Here is a 17,676-nt window from a genome sequence, read left to right as displayed (position 1 = left end):
AGAGGAAATTATTTCTATTAAAGGATATACATATATGCAGATGTTACTTTACAAAAAACTTGGGTAGTTAAATGCTTTCCTAAGTAAAATGGAAATATAAAAGTCTAACAAAAAAGTGAAATAAACAAAGATTTAAAAGTTATTTTGTGCCCTGCCACAGAAGCAGGGGTCATGGGGGCATGGGAGGTGGGAGGGATACTGGGACCCTTGGTGGTGGAAAATGGCCACTGGTGGAGAGATAGGTGCTTGATCATTGTATAACTGAAACCCAAGCACAAAAATTTTAAGTCTACAACTGTACCTCATGGTGTTTCACTAATAAAAATAAATAAATAAATAAATAAATAAATAAATTGGAAAAAAAGTTATTTTGGGGGATCACACCCAGTAATGCTAAGGAATTACTACTCAATCTTCCTGAGAAGAACTTGTGGTGTTATTTGGGAAATATTATGAGGTTCCAGGGATTCAAACTAGCTTTGGTGGAATTCAAGGCAAGCATCACTGGACTATTTATAAAGTTCAAAAATTTAATTCTTAATTGATCTACAAAAACTTATAAGGAAAATGCTAAAGTAGCCTTTGCAATAAATAATAACAACAATAAAAATTTGACTAGGATGATTATTGACTACACATTGATCAGTGCACTAAGTCCAACCAAAAAAGGATAATCATTACAAGAGACCAACTGTTGAATGAAAATGCAGCACTGAGGACAATTGTTTCACAAAAGCAATAGTTTTCACTGTAACGTATATATTTCAGTGGAAAAATGTATGTGTATCTGTACAGAAAACCCTGAAAAAAAAGGAAAGATAAAAATGAAACTCCAATTGACATTTTTGCATACAAATGCAATACATCTGGCAAGAAGAAAATGTGCTATGACCTAGTTACTCAGAGGAATCAAACAAAATTACCTAGACTGAATTGGCATGCTTAAGACATATGACAGTATAAAATGCTGAAACGAAGTATTTGTGATAATACCTACATGGGTATACCTTACCTACCTATACTCTTATCTATCTACACACACAACTCAGTGTGTTCCGATTTTCTTTTGTGTCCTAAACATCAAGCCATTTTGGTGAAGTAGGAAAATTCGCCCTCAGTTCCAAAAGGTTTGCTAAAGCAATTTCCCATGGACTGCTGTGTGTCCTGAACAAATAAATCCCTGGGTGAAAGGCCTGATGACAAGTGCCAACGAGCTCCTCTGCCCTCCATATCAGAAACACGACACACCTGCCTCGGGCCACCTCAGGTTACATGATAATCCCAGAACATGACACACAGAAGCATCAGAAGGGACTGGGACACAGGGTGGTGCGGGGTTAATTGGTTGTCCTTTTGGGAAAAGAGTGAAAGCTGGGTCACTACCTCCCCCTCTGAGGAGGAAAGTGGTAGAGTGAGGTGCATGCAGCAGGTGTGGCAGACAAGGGCTTGGCTCATCCTCTGTAGACACCTTGATGTCCTTGAGCTTCCCCGGGACAGAGGTGCTCAGAGGTGCTCAGGAGATAGGGAGGAATCCCCGAGGACCTGCCCACCTTAGTACATGGGGACGAATGTTTGCAACAGGACCCAAATGGGGATTCTGCAGCCTGCAGCAGAGGGAGGCTCAGGTTAGTTGGACCCAGGATCCAGGCACAAGGCTTATATACTCTGCCTATGTGTTGAGATTCAAGAAGCTGTGCAACAAGGCGTCACTAAAGACAGTGTTGACTAAGCAGGCACCACTGGGACCAGCAAACTTAGGAGCCATCTGCAGGGTAATCGTGCTTAGGAAACAGAGGCCCATCCTGCCTGAGGTTTGCTTGAGAAAAAGGGGTGGTGGCCTTAGCAGCTCTTGGGGAGTAAGACAGGACCCTAGAGCCATCAGGTGAGCCTTACTGGGGAGGGGGGGTAGGAACAGCTGTGAGTTAAGTGCCTGCCGTTCAAGCACCCAAGCCTGGGAAGAGGCAGTGTCCCCATCCTTGTTGGAGGACTGCCTGGAATTGGTCCTAGGGCTCAGCAGGTGCCCATGCCAGATCCTCATCCAGAAGCATGAGGTGGGTGGTACAGACAGGAAAAGAGTAACTCACACACAGCTCCAACTCCAGGGGAAGGGAGGTAGAACATAAAATTGTTATTCTCAGTAAGGAAGGGAGAGCCAGAGGCAAAAAAGCAAGAACTTGAAGAGCCTTGCTGCCTGGGGCACAGTGACCCAGTGTATCACAGGGAGAGCAGGAGGGAGGCGGATGGGGAGGTGGGGAGGCAGGGCGGTGGGGGGGGGGTGGCACATCATGACTCACATAATGCCAGAGGAGGCACTGTCCAGAGGAGGCAATCTTGCCAGATGTGCAGACAGGACCTTTGTGGAAGAGGACCATTGCTTTTCTTATCAAAAATGTGTAGGGTTCCAGGCATTAGTGATGTACAGGCTAAGGCTTCTGGAGAGGGACTGGAGGATACTGGGGAGGTGGCAAAAGTGTCCGGATCCACAGACTGCCTTAACTGAGGTTGGACTGGGCACTTCTTTCCCCGTCATGGCTGCCAATAACTTGGGTGGATGGTATGGAGGCATCTCCCCACGGATAGACTGGCCACAGCCATGTCCAGCACCCTAGGAATTTGCTGCAGCATCCCCTACTGGAAGTCCTTGAAGGGCACCACCACGCCCTTCCTAAATGTCACTGAAGGTACAAAGCATAGGGCAGAAGGGGGTTGTGCCTAGAAAAGTAGGGATGAAAGCTCCTTCACCTTGCCAGAATTGGGGCTGAGACCCCATGAAGGGGTTGTGGCTGAAAGGATACCACAGGACAGGAAGGAAAGCTTCACAAACAGGACACATGGAATGTGGCCACCTTTCATGTCCTCACTGTGCATCAGATGTGCACAGATGAGTGGGTGGCTGCGTGGCCACCAAGGATGTGCAGGCACATACCTGGACATTGACCTTCTTCCTCTCTAGGATGCAGCCCCCAGGAGATGCCTTCACCAAGGGCTTTCTCTGTGGCAAGCAGGAGACGCTGTGCTGGCTGTGTTAGATGTGTGTTGAGCCCTGTCCGCAACCCCCCCTACATCCTCCAACCCCCCTTTAGGGCTCACACAGCACCCATAAGTAGCACCCGATGAGCATCGCCCAGCACCAGCCCCCTTCTCCAGGCTCATCCAGAACACTTGCAGCCCATCTCTACCTCTGTTTTTGGGAGCACCGCCCAGCCTGCGCGTGTCAGGCGGCAAACTGCCTGCTTAGCACTGATCAGGCATGTCTATCTGTCTCTGCAAGCGGGAGGTCAATTCAAGGAAAAAGACCATGGCTCATTTTTCCAATCAAAGCACACACTTTATTGATGATACACACAAGCATAGGCTCAGCTGGGTGAGGTTCAGTCGGAACAAGACAGACAAAGAGAGTGTACTGCTATGGAGGGATAAACAGATTCACCATCCATTAGCTCCCATGGAGGAAAGAGTCATCGGGAATTTGACCTGCACAGCAACAATTGCATTTGCCACACAAGCTCCGGGATGGGTCTGGTCTCCACAAAGTAGCCCACCATAGACAGTTGAGACCACCACAGGCAAGGCATGCTTCATGACTCTCTAATGTGATGGTCTTTATCCACAGCTGCCCACTGAAATGATCCCTTTCCCACAAGAAGAAAGCTGCAAGGCATAATTTACAGTGCACTTTGCCTACAGACTGCAAAACCAAGAAGTTACACAAAGCTCCACGGGAACCCCTGCTTGGCCAATCAGAGTGCCACCCTGGATTTACCCACCTTCACTTTCACCTCATGATTGGCTAATGTTGGCTCTTCGGTCACACTCACCGCAGAGTTTCTGAATGAGAACACAAGTGCCTGTTCACCAAAGGGGGTTCAAGTGGATTCGGGCCCATTCTGGTTGGAGATGGCCACTTAAGAGACCAGAGTGTCTGGGAGGATCCCAGTGCTTCCGGTCCTGACAAAGGGGGACACGAATGAGAGTAGAGTCTGAGCACCCAGCAGTTCCCTTGCCATCACTGGCTTTGGCGACAAACCCATCAACGGTTTCAAAAGCTGAACCTCAGCACATCCCCTTCCCTCTGTTATCACAGGAAACTTCAAGTCTGAAACGCACTTGGCAAGCACGTTATTAATAACTGTCATGCTTATTAACAAATTTAAGCCGGCCTGCTGCAGAAGCGAGTTGCAGCAATGTGACACTGTTTCCTGACACCCTTCATTGATGTACATCTTCATCTGTGCTTGACTTTCAGCACTCACATTCAAGGTACCCAGGGCACATAAAGCCTTCTCCTTAAGAGCGGGCTTGGGGGTGGGGATTGTGTTTCCAACAATGGAGAGTCTGGCCAAATGACTATTGATATTGTGGTTGAATGAAAACCTGGCCTCCGTGGGCTGAGCAAACAACAGTTTTCCCTGAATGATAGGACACTTGGAGAGGCCTAGAGCATATGTGACATTTTTAAAGCTTTGAAAACTCCAAGTACTTTTATGCTCATAGGGGAACGGACGCTGTTTTACTGGGTGTGCTCTAGTAGCCTTGCCCCCACCTGAGGACCTGTCCTCTATGCCACCTGGGGCCCCAGGTTCATTCCAATCCCCGTCATCATTCCATGGTCGAGCCATAGAGGTTAAATCAAACCAAATCTCTGGTTCCTCTTCATCCAGCTCCTGATCATCATCCCATTCCTCTTCCTCCTCCTCCTCCAACTTTTCTTCATCCTCTCTTCCTATGGTTAGTTTGTAAACACAATAGCAGGCCCCTGCCCCAATCATCAGTCCTGCTGCCACCCAACCCACTTCCCGAGCCCTTCCCATTTTCAAGTCTTTGCCAGACGTGGGAAGGTCAGCAGAGGACCTTGCTCCAACTGAATGAAGAGGATTCTGAGGGCCTCTGTGAACAGCCGTAGAAGGTAGTTCTTCTTCAGCCTCTTCCAGGCTTCTTCAGCTCTATCTGATGAATCTATGGATGAAAAATAATATTAAATTTTAAAGGTATGCCAGAGTTAATGTCTCACCAGACAGACTGGAGTTTGGGTTCTGGGTTAGAAAATTGGAATAAGAAGCAATTTCTTTGTTCTTTTTGTCCCTCTATATCTCTTCTCAGGATCCACCATTTCTCTCCTAGATTCTATAGAATAGGGACGGTGGGACTGGATTCTAATTGGTGACCTGGAGAGTTAACCCCGGGGAGTCTTGTCCTCCTCTCCACCCCCAGCTAGGACCCCACAAAGATTCACAGGCAGTTTTTCCCACCGACCTCAAAGTCTCGAAAATTCTGTCCCTTGTCTTCTGTTGTTAAAGCTTCCTCCACAGTGACTGATGGACAGTCTGGCAGAGGGACAGACGGAAAAGCAGATAACCGGCAGTGAAGAACTGAAAAGTATAGTGGGTGTATGAGCACTAAGAATACAGTCCCAATAGCATTTTGCGGAATTTTCAACCTTCCCGTTTCAATTATTTTTCACACCCTTCAGACTTTCCTAATGCGGGCTTCCCCCGCCCCCACCCCCTCGTCCGCCATTTCCCCAGCAAAGGCCGCCACACCCCTTTCCCTGCACTGAAATGGGAGGGGGTGTGGAGAAAGAAGGGGCCGGGAGAGGGCGACTCGGTCTTGGCCCAAGCGGATCTTGGCTTCCCACTCCCCCTCATTTATTAACCCCAAACAGGATCCAGGTCTCATTCCACCTTCATACTGACCTGATCTGGAAGATCCCAAGACAGTTTTGCTCTTGCCCTCGTTGCGACTTTGTCCGCTGCCTACGGGCCACCAGATCTACAAAGCTGCAGACAGACAGTGGAGCGAAGGGACAGTCTTTGGTGGACGGTGCAGCATTCGGGACGCAAATGCCTTAGTACCGGAATCTTTCCTTCCCCGGAGTCTCTGTAACTGCCACCCGCTTCCCTCACCCCCACCCCAAGCACACCAGTTCTTTCTAGAAAAGGGGACCTGGGGTGGGGGCGTATTTAGAAAGTAAGCAAGACGGGGACACAGCCCGCATCAGCACGAACCTGAATTCGTGGCGCTCCTCGCCCGTTCCCACCCCCCACCTCCCTCCAAGCAGAACCCGAGCTCAGCACCGACCTGCACGGTCCTGGCTAGTTTCTTCCTTCTCGCGCCTGCAGAGTAATAGAGGGCTGGTACCCAGACGGAGGCGACTAGCAGGACTTCTGTTCTAGGCAGCTCTTGGTCACGTGACGTCCACGTCACCACTGAGCCCTGGCCCCCAATTTCCACTCCCACAAGCAGTGCGGCAGGCGCCAGCCTGCCCCGTACCTCCCCCCTCCACACTGGGCCCCGTCACTCTTTTCCTCTGTAACAATACCAGAAATCCCAAGTGGCCATTGCTTTCTGCTCTGTGAATTTGCCCTTCTCTAATTACTGCATCTACTGTTCATTTACGCGTCTTGGAGTAATTGTTTCATCCTTTTCTTGCTTTGAAACTCCGTCTTCCCCTCTATAATTTCTATCCCTTTCCATATCTAATCTGCATCAAAATTAGAGGTGAGGGCTAAAAAGGAGCCCAAGTAATAATAATGTTTTTCATTGATGTTTTCAATATGTTAATGCTTGATTTCATCCGTCCTTTTGATTGATTAGAGTCACATTCTTTTGTAATTAGAAAATACAATAAAGCTATCTCACTTGAAGGAAACGAATCCAAGTCTTTAAATATATATTACTATATTGAACCTCAGATTTCCCAGTTGTATGAGGGAGTCTCCTTGATTTGATTAATTTATACCACACAAATTACCTATGTGAACTGTACAGAAAACAAAATAACAGCTTTCAAACAGCATATTAAAAATTGAAAACGAATCCTTAACAAAAGCAGTGTGTTTTCTATATAATTTAAGATGGATAAAATAAATTTGTAGTAAGGGGGTTAGTGTTGTAATAGTGACCTTTTGGGATAAGTGAACTATTACCCCTTTCCTCCACAGGGCTCATCTAACAGTATTTGGTGTAAAATCACTGAGATCTTCTTAAAGGACGTCTGGGTAGTTTTTGCTTTTGGCTTTAGCATCAGGAGGTATGCTGACTCCAGCTTCACGTGAAGATTGCATCTTCAGGTGAACTCTACAAATTAGTGAAATTTACCTTGCTTACATTTGAAGATACTTAAAAATCTTTTCTGAACCTTCATGGTGTAACCCATATACCCCCTCAAAATTAGATAATTCCTTGTTATATCACTGATGAAAATAAGTGCTAATGAGCGTTAGCATATTAAGTTTTCATTCCATGATGATTTGTGAGATGTTTCCCTGTAGTTGCCATTCATGTCTCCATACTTTGTCTTCATAGCAGAGGCTAGCAGTCAGCATCTTTCAGTGGGAGAGAGGAGTGGGGGATCTGTGGGTGACTGAATTACTGCAATATCCCTGAGGTTCTTGTCATTTTCCTCTCATAAAATGGACAGTTTACAGGACACCAAGCAGTTAGTAGGAAGAGAGAGGTCTTATCATTCCCTTTTTTCTGTTAACATTTCACTGCACCATTCCTACAACCCCTTTGAACAATTCCAGAATTCAGGGACAAACTATACTGAAGTTAGTCCCCAGACATTAAGCTGTCTGGGCTAGGGAGTCAGACCCTAAATATAGACCCTAGGCCAGCCTCTTTCTTAGAACATTGAAATATGATACCCTAGCAGGAAGCTCCCTGGTGAGAGGCCCCTAAAGGGGGGGGGGGCTTCCTGGAGGTGAGCCTGGGAGCCTCCAGTGTTGAGCCACTGAATATTCAAAAGTCAGAAGACGTTAGAATTTTCCGCTCTTTCTCAAATTTTTATAGTCCAAATTCACTCACCAATAACATACTGAATCCCTCTAATTGCCTACCTTGTTTCATCATCCGTCTCCTAACTCTGCTCTTTTGTTTTCACTCTGTTCTTTTTTGTCACTGTTTACTTCTAGATGAAAGAATTCTATTTATGAAGTCGTACTTTCACAGAACTTGCACATTCAACTGCCTAACATTTCATTCATTTTTTGCGGTTAAGTTCATATATAAGTGGCATTTGTTTTAAGTATGCACATTGAAAAGAACTAAGGAGTATGTGAAGTTTGTTACAACTGTTCTGGTGTCAAAGGCACAGCTCTACAATAAGGATTAATTTTCACACTCTTAGCCCGTTTTCAAGAGGGAAAACTCCATTTTTAACTCTCCTCACTAATATACTCTACCTTTCCCCTTTGATATATTTTCCACTTATTTCAATGTACAACCTCTGACACCATTCTCCCAGTCTGTCAGCCCTTTCCTGTTGGGATCTACTCCCTCATTAAAACTTTCTAAATGCCACAGGAATGATAAACATCTTATTTCTTTGTTATTTTGACCCACAATTCCTTCCAAGGAAACTGGTGACTACCACCTAACTCTACTTTGCTCTATATTATTCACCCACCAACAAAAATATGTTAGAGGCATATTATTTGCCTGACATAAAATTTTAAAAGAAAAAAATTCCATAATCCATTCTTTGACTAAGCCTGTTATAAGTTCCTGAGCCTGAAAAAGACTACGTGAAGACACTGCCAAATGGAGATTTTCTGGCTTAACTCAGTATGTGATCACATGTGGTATGCAACTTATAAAGTACCAGAAAACAAAAAAAGCATCATTGAGGGGCCTGAGCAATAGTGAAGTAGGTAGGGCATTTGCCTTGCACGTACCAGACCTCGATTTAATCTCCAGCATCCCATATGGTCCCCTGAGCACCTCCAAGAGTAACCCTTGAGCATCACCAGGTGTGACCCTCAGTGAATGGTAGCATGAGAAGGACTGTAGAGATATAGAGATTGAGAACAAAATAAATTATAGAAAGTTTAATCTTTAAAACTGATGCTTTTTTAAAACTTGTGAACATAAGGTTCTTATTGAGTACAAATTCCTTTTTATTTTTTGATATCCATAGACACAACTCCTGGATAATATAGTCACACCCTTTTGCACTGATAGTGTAACGTTTTAATTTGGCCTTCTTTGTTGGACTTTGTCTACCGAGACAATATGCCAACATTGATGCTTTTTAAAGTATTATGTTGGGGCTGAAGAGATAGCACAGCGAGTAGGGCGTTTGCCTTGCACGAGGCCGACCAGGGTTCGATTCCCAGCATCTCGTATGGTCCCCTGAGCACCGCCAGGAATAATTCCTGAGTGCATGAGCCAGGAGTAACCCCTGTGCAAAGCCGGGTATGACCCAAAAAGCAATAAATAAATAAATAAATAAAATAAAGTATTGTGTTATTTGGTTTTATATTGTAGAGGAGTTAATTTTACAGTAATCTGCAGAATTCACCAAATCAAACCTGACTACCTTAACGTGAAAACATTGAATAGGTACCCTGAGGATAAGAAAAATTGATAGGTGGCCTCTTCACTTTTTAACTTTTACCTTGATCCAGATTAAATTTTGTTGAGACTATTGAATAGATCTCTTATGAGCACAGTGTCTACCTTTTTGCTGGAGAAAATAATGATATTAAAATGTAAGACAGATCTTTTCCCAGAAAGAAATCTTAACTGTTTCCAATGTTGTGGTCATACATTTGCAAGGGTTTTAAACTGTTTTGGATATTAAACCTTTTTCAGATGCCATTGAGGTATTGTGAGATTATTTGTGAACATCAGAGAGGTAGCATTCTGAAATAGAGATGCACAAGTGTGTCTTTTGAGACAAAGTTAACTGGTTTCATTGGCAGGATTCTCTGTAAGGTTGCATCTGTTGTTTAGGGTCTTGTTCTCAGCATTGCATGATCAATTCCTGATTTAGTCTGTATGCTAAGAGCAGATGCCTCTGCCAAAGAAGGACTCTCATTTGTATAGACAAATCTAACTCTAGGTCTAAGTTTGAAAGCCTGTAGATCTCTATCTTCTTTACCTGTAAGCTGGATACAAGGGAAGCTAAGTTTTAATAGGGGTGATGACTGAGTCACACCAGAAATAAAAATGTCAAGGGTACTGGAAATCTCCCTGTAGGTTAGGTACTGTTTAGGAAGCCAAAACCTTAGGAGGTTGTTTGGTGAGCTTGTAATCAGAGTCAGGGCATTGGTTCACCTTTAGAAGCGGCTTTCAGCTAAGGCAGTGTGAAGTACTCTTACACAGGGGGATGGCTTGCCAAGGAAAGCTAAATGTTTCATTCATCTTAGCCAAGACTCTCCTAGAGAAGGTGCTTGACTGGGAACTACCAACACTTTCCTCTGACTCTCCTTTTCATATATTCTTAATTCTGAATAAGCCCCTTTCTCTGCACATAATCATTCTCTAAATACAGAACCACACAGTTGATTTGCTTCTGTTTTTGAAACTGCCTCTGCTACTTTGATATTAATTTCCTTGGATTTACCTGTCTCTAAAGTTCCTAGTCTCTTTATTTCCATATTATCTGTGAATCTAAAATTTTATGCCTAGATAATAGTTTTATATCCAAATATTAGAATTCTGCTCTAACATTTATTACCTTGCCCATTATATAAATAATGGAGGAAAGTTGACACTGGCAGTGGGACTAGTGTTGAAACGTATCTTAAAACACTACTATGAAAAACTTTGTTAATCAAGGTGACTTAAAAAAAGAAAATTACAAAAGAATAATGTCATTACTGATAGGTGAATCATCGAATTAATGAAAACAGTGGGTTAAATGGCTTCACAATAATTGTTGGATAGTGCATTGAGTCAGTGTTTTCTTGGTCTCACTTCTCTAATATTTAAAGATAAAATTTGTCTATTTGGGTCCACACATATCTTAAAACATGCTCATATGGCATTTTTCTTTCACTGTTCATACCTTTTTATCTTACAGATAGCTACTACTTGTGATTTCTACCCAAGCCTTTCTGTTTTACTTACTTCTGAGGATTTCACATCTCCTTGATAATCAGTGCAAGTGCTTCTGCTTAGAATACTGACCTAATAAGAACATGTAGGTATTCTCAGACACGCTGATTACTTCATTGCATGTTGTGTTACATACAAAGCCCTAGAAGACATTGAGATCTCTTATAGTGAAGCGAGTAATGTTCTCCACAAGTGGGAAAATATGGGACTTTGCAGGACATCACTCAACATCAATATCCAATTCCCACTCTTTTTTTCTCCAATAAAATAAGTTTCACAGTAAACTGTGTCTCATAAAAAATGCAGCAGGTCGGGGGGGGGGGAGTGGGAGCGAGAAGAACAATTAAGTATTAAGAAGGTGAAAACCACACTCTCACTACAAGACTCCTTTTCTGATAGCTCATATGTTTCAGATCTGGGATTAGGTTTCAGAGGAAACAGTAGACGTTAATAACTAGGGAGAAGGGAGGTGGTAGGAGAAGTTGCAGTCCCGGGAGCCTACGGGAGGAAGAGGCAAATTTTCCAAAAAGTTCAAGTGGCCAGTGATCCCAGAGGAAGATGCTAAACCTTTCTGGTAATTGGAGGAAGACAAACACAACTACAGGGAGATTAGCAAAGAAAGGATTTGGGGTGGGGAAGGGAATGAGGGGGGGCGGGTCTTCTTCTGCCGCACTGCTGGTGGGAGGGGAAATAGGGGACCCGAGTTGGTGAATGACGTCGCTCTCACGTGACTGAGAGCTGACGTGTGCAGAAGTCCTTCTTGTTCTGGTCGTTGTTCCCGTCTGAGTACCGGCTCCCTATTGCCCTGAGGGCAAGCGGGCTGCGGCAAAGGGAAGGAGGAGGGGAGGGAATTGTCCAGGATCCCTGCAGGTCAGTGCCTGGGAGATTCCATAAAGTAGGGGGTGACTGAGGCTTAGTAGGAAAACCGTCGCGGGTTCTGAGGCACCTCCGTCCACTAGCCACTAGCTTTCTAGGACATCTGTCCCGCTTGCAGCTCTTCCCGATGCTGGGAAGTGGTGAGGGGAGGGTGTTTGGGGAGGTGCCCAGGAATCTGGAGGTGGAAATCTGCAGGAACCTGGGGCCCTTTAGTTCGGAAAGGGAGCTGTGGACTGGGTGCTGGCACCTGGTCCTCCAGGACAGTGCCAGTGGGGACAACCTGGACATTGCGGAATTGGGGGGTAGGGAGGGGAGCTGCAAGACAATGTGTCAGCAGAACCCTGAGAGGGGCAATAAGGGGTGCGGTACCTTTGACAGCCAGGTGTCCGAATTCGGAAAGAGTTTGGTGTGCTGGGCACTGGTCCGTCCACCAAGCGCTCAGTCGCGGCAGTTTCCCGTCTTTCTTCTTTCTGCCCGTAATTGTATCTTCCTGACCAAGCCTCCGTGTCTAGTGTGTCCTATTCTCTCCCGGATTGCCAGTGTTTCGGTGAATTTCCGCACAATGCCCGGGGAAGGAAATTAACCCCCTGTCGGTGAAGGTCGATTTGAAGGTAAGACCATCGAGGGATTCTAAGAAGAGCGCTGGCGTGGAGGTGGGGAGAAACCAGAGACAGCAATAATCTAGGTAAGGATTGAGCCTGTGTTTCATACACTCCCAGCACTGTGCTGAAATGGCGTGCGTTGTGTGTGTGTGCGTGTGTGTGTGTGTGTGTGTGTGTGTGTGTGTGTGTCGCGGGGAGGTGGGACTGGAGGGGAGGGAGAAAGAAGAGAGGGAAACCAATCACACAGTTGGTTCATAATCCTCTCTCAACAGCACTCTTGTTTTCTATCTGTCATCTTGCAGGTCTGCTGTAGCAGGTGGCATCATTTGAAGCAAGGGAGGAAGTTTCCACAGATCAGTAAAGGTCGGTGTGGGTATGGGGGCTGTCTGCAGTGGGGGGAGGGTTTTGAAATCAATGCGGGTTGGACAGGCTCATCCAATCCTACTTTATTTCCTTAACATCCCTCCCATTTCAGGCTAGGGAAAGGCAAGTATGTGCCTGTAGAAAGGTTAAAAAATTAGACAACCTGGAAGATGAATTAGAAATGGATGAATGAGAAACCTGTCAAAATCTCAGTTCGCTCAGGCTCAGGTGTCTCCGCAGATAGCAGATCAAAAGGGGGTTTGGGCGGGGCAAGGAAGACCTCCTGGGAAAGGAAGACATGGTAATAGCCTTTCTTGAGGAGGTTAGTGCAAGAGTGCTGCTCCATGGGGACCCATGGGGGTTGGGTAATTGGGCTACAATTACCTTTTATGGATTTGGAGAGGGAGTGGGCTGGGAGAGTGAAATAAAGGATATGAGTTTGTAACCAATCTGCATTCGGATCAAGTACTCTTTACTGTTCTCCTGTCTCTGTGCAGCTCCTGCAGGGAGCAACACAGAGAGAAACTCAAATGCCATTTCCTTTCTCCACCCCTAGGTCCACTTCCAGCATCAGCTACTGGACACAGCCCAGGTCCACCTCCAGCATCAGCCTTGAAGTGGTCAAGAGCATCATTCTCCACAAACCCTAAAACATCTTTCCAAGCCTGAGTGACTACACTATTCCTTGGTCCCTGCTGTTGTCAGGGACGATTGCATGGGCTACGCCAGGAAAGTAGGCTGGGTGACTGCAGGTCTAGTGATTGGGGCTGGTGCCTGCTATTGCATTTATAGACTGACTAGGGGAAGAAAGCAGAGCAAAGAAAAAATGGCTGATGGGGGATCTGGGGATAAGGATGATGCTGGGGACTGTCCTGGAGTCAGGTACAATGATTGGTCTGACGATGATGATGACAATAGTGAGAACAAAGATGTAGTGTGGTACCCACCTTGGGCCAGAATTGGGACTGAGGCTGGAACCAGAGCTAGGGCCAGGGCCAGGGCCAGGGCTACTCGGGCTCGTAGGGCCGTCCAGAAACGGGCTTCCCCCAATTCAGATGATACTATTTTGTCCCCTCAAGAGCTTCAAAAAGTTCTTTGCTTGGTTGAGATGTCTGAAAAACCTTATATTCTTGAAGCAGCTTTAATTGCGCTGGGCAACAATGCTGCATATGCTTTTAACAGAGATGTTATTCGTGATCTGGGTGGTCTTCCAATTGTTGCGAAAATTCTCAATACTAGGGATCCTATAGTTAAGGAAAAGGCTCTAATTGTGCTGAATAACTTGAGTGTGAATTCTGAAAACCAGCGTAAGCTTAAGATATACATGAATCAAGTATGTGATGACACAATCACTTCTCGTTTGAACTCATCTGTGCAACTGGCTGGACTGAGATTGCTTACGAATATGACTGTTACAAACGAGTATCAGCACATGTTGGCTAATTCCATTTCAGATTTTTTTCGTTTATTTTCCACAGGAAATGAAGAAACCAAATTTCAGGTTTTAAAACTCCTTTTGAACTTGGCTGAAAATCCAGCTATGCCTAGAGAACTGCTTAGAGCCCAAGTGCCATCTTCATTGGGTTCCCTTTTTAATAAGAAGGAGAACAAAGAGATTATTCTTAAACTTCTGGTCATATTTGAGAACATAATTGATCATTTTAAATGGGAAGAAAATGAACTTACTCAGAATCAGTTCAGTGAAGGCTCACTTTTTTTCTTTTTAAAAGAATTTCAAGTATGTGCTGATAAGGTTCTGGGGATAGAAAGTCACCATGATTTTTTGGTAAAAGTAAAAATTGGAAAATTTATGACCAAAGTGGCTGAACAAATGATCACAAAGAACCAGGAATAACTTCTTTAGTGTGTAGTTTTAGTGTGTGTAATACACATTGTAAATGTTCTTTTCTTTACTTTGTTTAGGAAGGAATCCTTTCAGGCACCAATTTTGAATAGTGAGTGTCACAATGTGTCATCAGTGCAGATATTTATCGGGAGTTGGTCTTCAGGTTTAAGCTGGGTGAAAGACTCTTAACTTGTACTGAAAACTTCTGTGTTGCATTTTTTGCTACCTATATCCAAATATTTTTACTGTTTCCTCTGCATAAGTGACAGTAAACCAATTCTTCATAAGTTTCCTCCTGTCATTTGCATTGACTTCACTTGTGTATCATTACTAAAATTGTGTGTTAGAACTGAAAAGAAAAAAAAGAAGAAAGAAATTACCCTCATTTGTAATATAGATGGGAGAGATAAGAAACATACAAACAAAATATAATATATGGAGCATAGACTCATTGTGAAATATGCATTCTCTGAGTACAAGGAAAGCAAAGGCTTCTGTGGGTTAGGTAGTCCAAAAAAGATACAGGCAGGAATCAACTATTTAAAATGATCCAAGAATGGTGTAAGTAGTTAGGGCATCCTGTGAGATGTGAGTGAAAACGGGATAATATGAGAAAGGCATAAAAATAGAACTCTTTAGGACAGGGAAAATTTGGAAAGAGAAGTGAATCCAGATTGTAGAGAGCTGTCTGAATGTTATCCCACGGAACATGGAAAGCCACTACGTATTTCTGACTTGGAAAAATAATAGTGATTCATATAAATTGGTTCTCCTATTGTGCAGTACACACAAGGGTGTCACAAAGTAAACTTTTTTGAACTCTGGTGCTAGGGATTAGTTTACACTTACACACAATTTGTAAAGGGTCATTTGGTAATATGCATTAGAAAGTTAAAAATATCTAAACCCTTAACCCTAAGGAAATAATTGACCAAAGACTGTGTATAAAGCAATTCATCTCAGCACTATACAAGATAGTAAAAGTTAAAAAAAAGTTAAGTGACTAGTGTACTGGATGGGTTGAATAGACTAAGGAATGTCCATATGGTGTATAATACATATGCTGATGAAAATCTGTATTGCCAGGAAATGATATTCATCATGCATTGTAAGTGAGAGGTAGGTTAGACAAGCAGTATTCATGGAATGATTGCATTTTTAGAGTAATTAAACATATTTACATAGGCATTAAAATCTCTAGAATTACAGACACCCAAATACTAAGTGTTTACTTAATTTTGGGTGGAGGGAATGTAATGAATGATCTTTACATTTTTACTTTTTATTCTTTTTTATGTTTTATTTATATTAACTGAATATTGATGTTTAGGAAGCTTTTGAAGAAGAAACTGTTGAGAATGAAGCAGGTGCTTAATTGGATAGTGTATTGAATGGAATCTGTAGGTTAAAAATGAGATGTGGTGAAGTTTCCTTTTTGAAATGTGCATAAGGGGTGAAAATCTAGCTTGTCATGAGAATGAAACTAAATAGTACATTCAAAATGCATAGAATATTCTGGCACATAGCAATTAATTCAGAAAAAGTGACTCTTTATTCTCCAGAAAGAAGAAGTGATATTTTTGGTTGAACTTTGTTGTTCTGGGACCTTCTGCCATGTGTCAGTGTCATTTAATAATCAGTAACAATAAAGGTTAGCATTTATTGAGTACTGTGTAGAGTTCTGTCATTCCTGCAAGTCAACTTGTAAAATAATTTCTCAAAGGAATAGGATTATAATATTTCTAAAGACTCAATGTGTGTCCTCAGACATGATCTCTCCAGGGCTCACAAGCCTATTTCTACTCATTTGGAGGCCATTATCTTATTTATAATATAAGACCATGATGGGTTAATTACCACTGTTCTGTTATAATCTCTGTCGTTTTAGCCCTGGGATTCCAGATACTCTAGTGTTATCTATTCTAATCAAAAGAATCAGGCACAGATTGTCTTAAAGTTGTTGAGTGTAGCGCCACACAGGTACATGTGGGACTCATTGGCTTCCATTTTAAAGGTGGAGATCAGGAAAGTGGAGCAAAATTTGTTCTTGTGGTATTTTTAGGTGACAAAAAGATCTGGGAAGGAAAGACAAACCCACTTAGATAAATGGAGGAGCTCGAGAGATAATTCAGGAAGCAGGCTGTTTGCCTAGCATGCGTCCAATGCCAGTTCCATTCCAGGCACCACATGTGGTATCCCAAACGTTACCAAGGGTTACATCTGAACACCTCTATGTGTGACTCTCCCCCCCCAAAAAAAACCCAAATTACATAATTTGAGTTTGGGGTATATGTGTGATATCCAGATGGAAATAACCCATTGCCATTTTAATGTATTGATTTAGCACTCAGAAAAGTCTGGGCTGTACATATGAACAAGAAAATCACTAGAGGATAATTGAGAATGTAGACACAGGATAGATAAAATGAGTGAGGGCTAAAAAAGAACTGTGTAAGAATGTGACTGGTAAGGAAAGAATCCTATAATTCAAAGAAAGAGTGTATCTTTCCATAAACTTTTAATATCAATGTGATTATATATTTATAAACATAAAATGAATGATTCTGTAACTCATCAGTGTAATTTTAAAAGTTTGGATTGTTATCTTCAAAAACATGCATTAGAAATGCTGGAGAAGGGGCTGGAGCAATAGCACAACGGGTACGGCGTTTGCCTTGCATGTGGCCGACCAGGGTTTCATTCCCAGCATCTCATATGGTCCCCTGAGCACCGCCAGGAGTAATTCCTGAGTGCATGAACCAGGAGTAACTCCTGTGCATCGCCGGGTATGACCCAAAAGGCAAAATAATAATAATAATAATAATAATATTAATAATAATAATTAAAAAAAAAGAAATGCTGGAGAAAATGAAAAAAAAAAAAACCTTGTCTCCTAACTCGGGTATGTTACTTATGCATCTTTTAAAAATGCACAGATTGAGGCCAGGGATGTGAGTCAATGGTAGAGCACTAGTCTTGCCAAAGTGAGGCCCTGGGTTTGCTTCTTGGCATCACATGGTCTTCCAAGTATCACTAGTGATCTTTGAGCACTAAGGCTGGAGTAGCCCCCAAAGCACTGCTAGGTGTGGCCCCAAACAGAAGAAAAAAGAAGTTAAAATCAAACCATATTGAACTTGTGGTAACTTT

General features: G+C 43.3%; 2 protein-coding genes across 8 annotated transcripts; one reads left to right on the top strand and one right to left on the bottom strand.

The window, feature by feature from the left end:
* Positions 1–3,315: 3,315 nt before the first annotated feature.
* Positions 3,316–12,221, bottom strand: ARMCX6 (armadillo repeat containing X-linked 6). 3 transcript variants are annotated; one of them, XM_056124167.1, is made up of 4 exons: positions 12,088–12,221; positions 5,694–5,777; positions 5,254–5,369; positions 3,316–4,956 (listed from the first exon to the last, which is right to left on the bottom strand). In XM_056124167.1, the coding sequence occupies exon 4, from the start codon at positions 4,809–4,811 to the stop codon at positions 3,906–3,908; it is 906 nt and encodes a 301-aa protein (XP_055980142.1). In that variant the 5' UTR covers positions 4,812–4,956; positions 5,254–5,369; positions 5,694–5,777; positions 12,088–12,221; the 3' UTR covers positions 3,316–3,905. The 3 variants fall into 3 exon arrangements, with proteins under 3 accessions (XP_055980142.1, XP_055980141.1, XP_055980143.1); XM_056124166.1 differs by lacking the exon at positions 12,088–12,221 and adding an exon at positions 6,079–6,145; XM_056124168.1 differs by lacking the exon at positions 12,088–12,221 and having other exon boundaries at positions 5,254–5,324; positions 5,694–5,711.
* On the top strand, positions 11,581–16,195 carry ARMCX3 (armadillo repeat containing X-linked 3). Of its 5 annotated transcripts, none has more exons than XM_056124162.1 (5): positions 11,581–11,712; positions 12,259–12,329; positions 12,623–12,687; positions 12,928–13,005; positions 13,240–16,195. In XM_056124162.1, the coding sequence occupies exon 5, from the start codon at positions 13,399–13,401 to the stop codon at positions 14,536–14,538; it is 1,140 nt and encodes a 379-aa protein (XP_055980137.1). In that variant the 5' UTR covers positions 11,581–11,712; positions 12,259–12,329; positions 12,623–12,687; positions 12,928–13,005; positions 13,240–13,398; the 3' UTR covers positions 14,539–16,195. The 5 variants fall into 5 exon arrangements, with proteins under 5 accessions (XP_055980137.1, XP_055980140.1, XP_055980138.1 ...); XM_056124163.1 differs by having other exon boundaries at positions 11,590–11,712; positions 12,218–12,329; XM_056124165.1 differs by lacking the exon at positions 12,928–13,005 and having other exon boundaries at positions 12,623–12,683.
* Positions 16,196–17,676: the final 1,481 nt, after the last annotated feature.

The sequence above is a fragment of the Sorex fumeus genome, unplaced genomic scaffold (assembly GCF_029834395.1).
Source record: "Sorex fumeus unplaced genomic scaffold, SorFum_2.1 ptg000050l, whole genome shotgun sequence".
Taxonomy (NCBI): Eukaryota; Metazoa; Chordata; class Mammalia; order Eulipotyphla; family Soricidae; genus Sorex; species Sorex fumeus.
The sequence above is the reverse complement of the archived record's forward strand: the minus strand, read 5'-3'. Positions and strand labels throughout refer to the sequence as shown.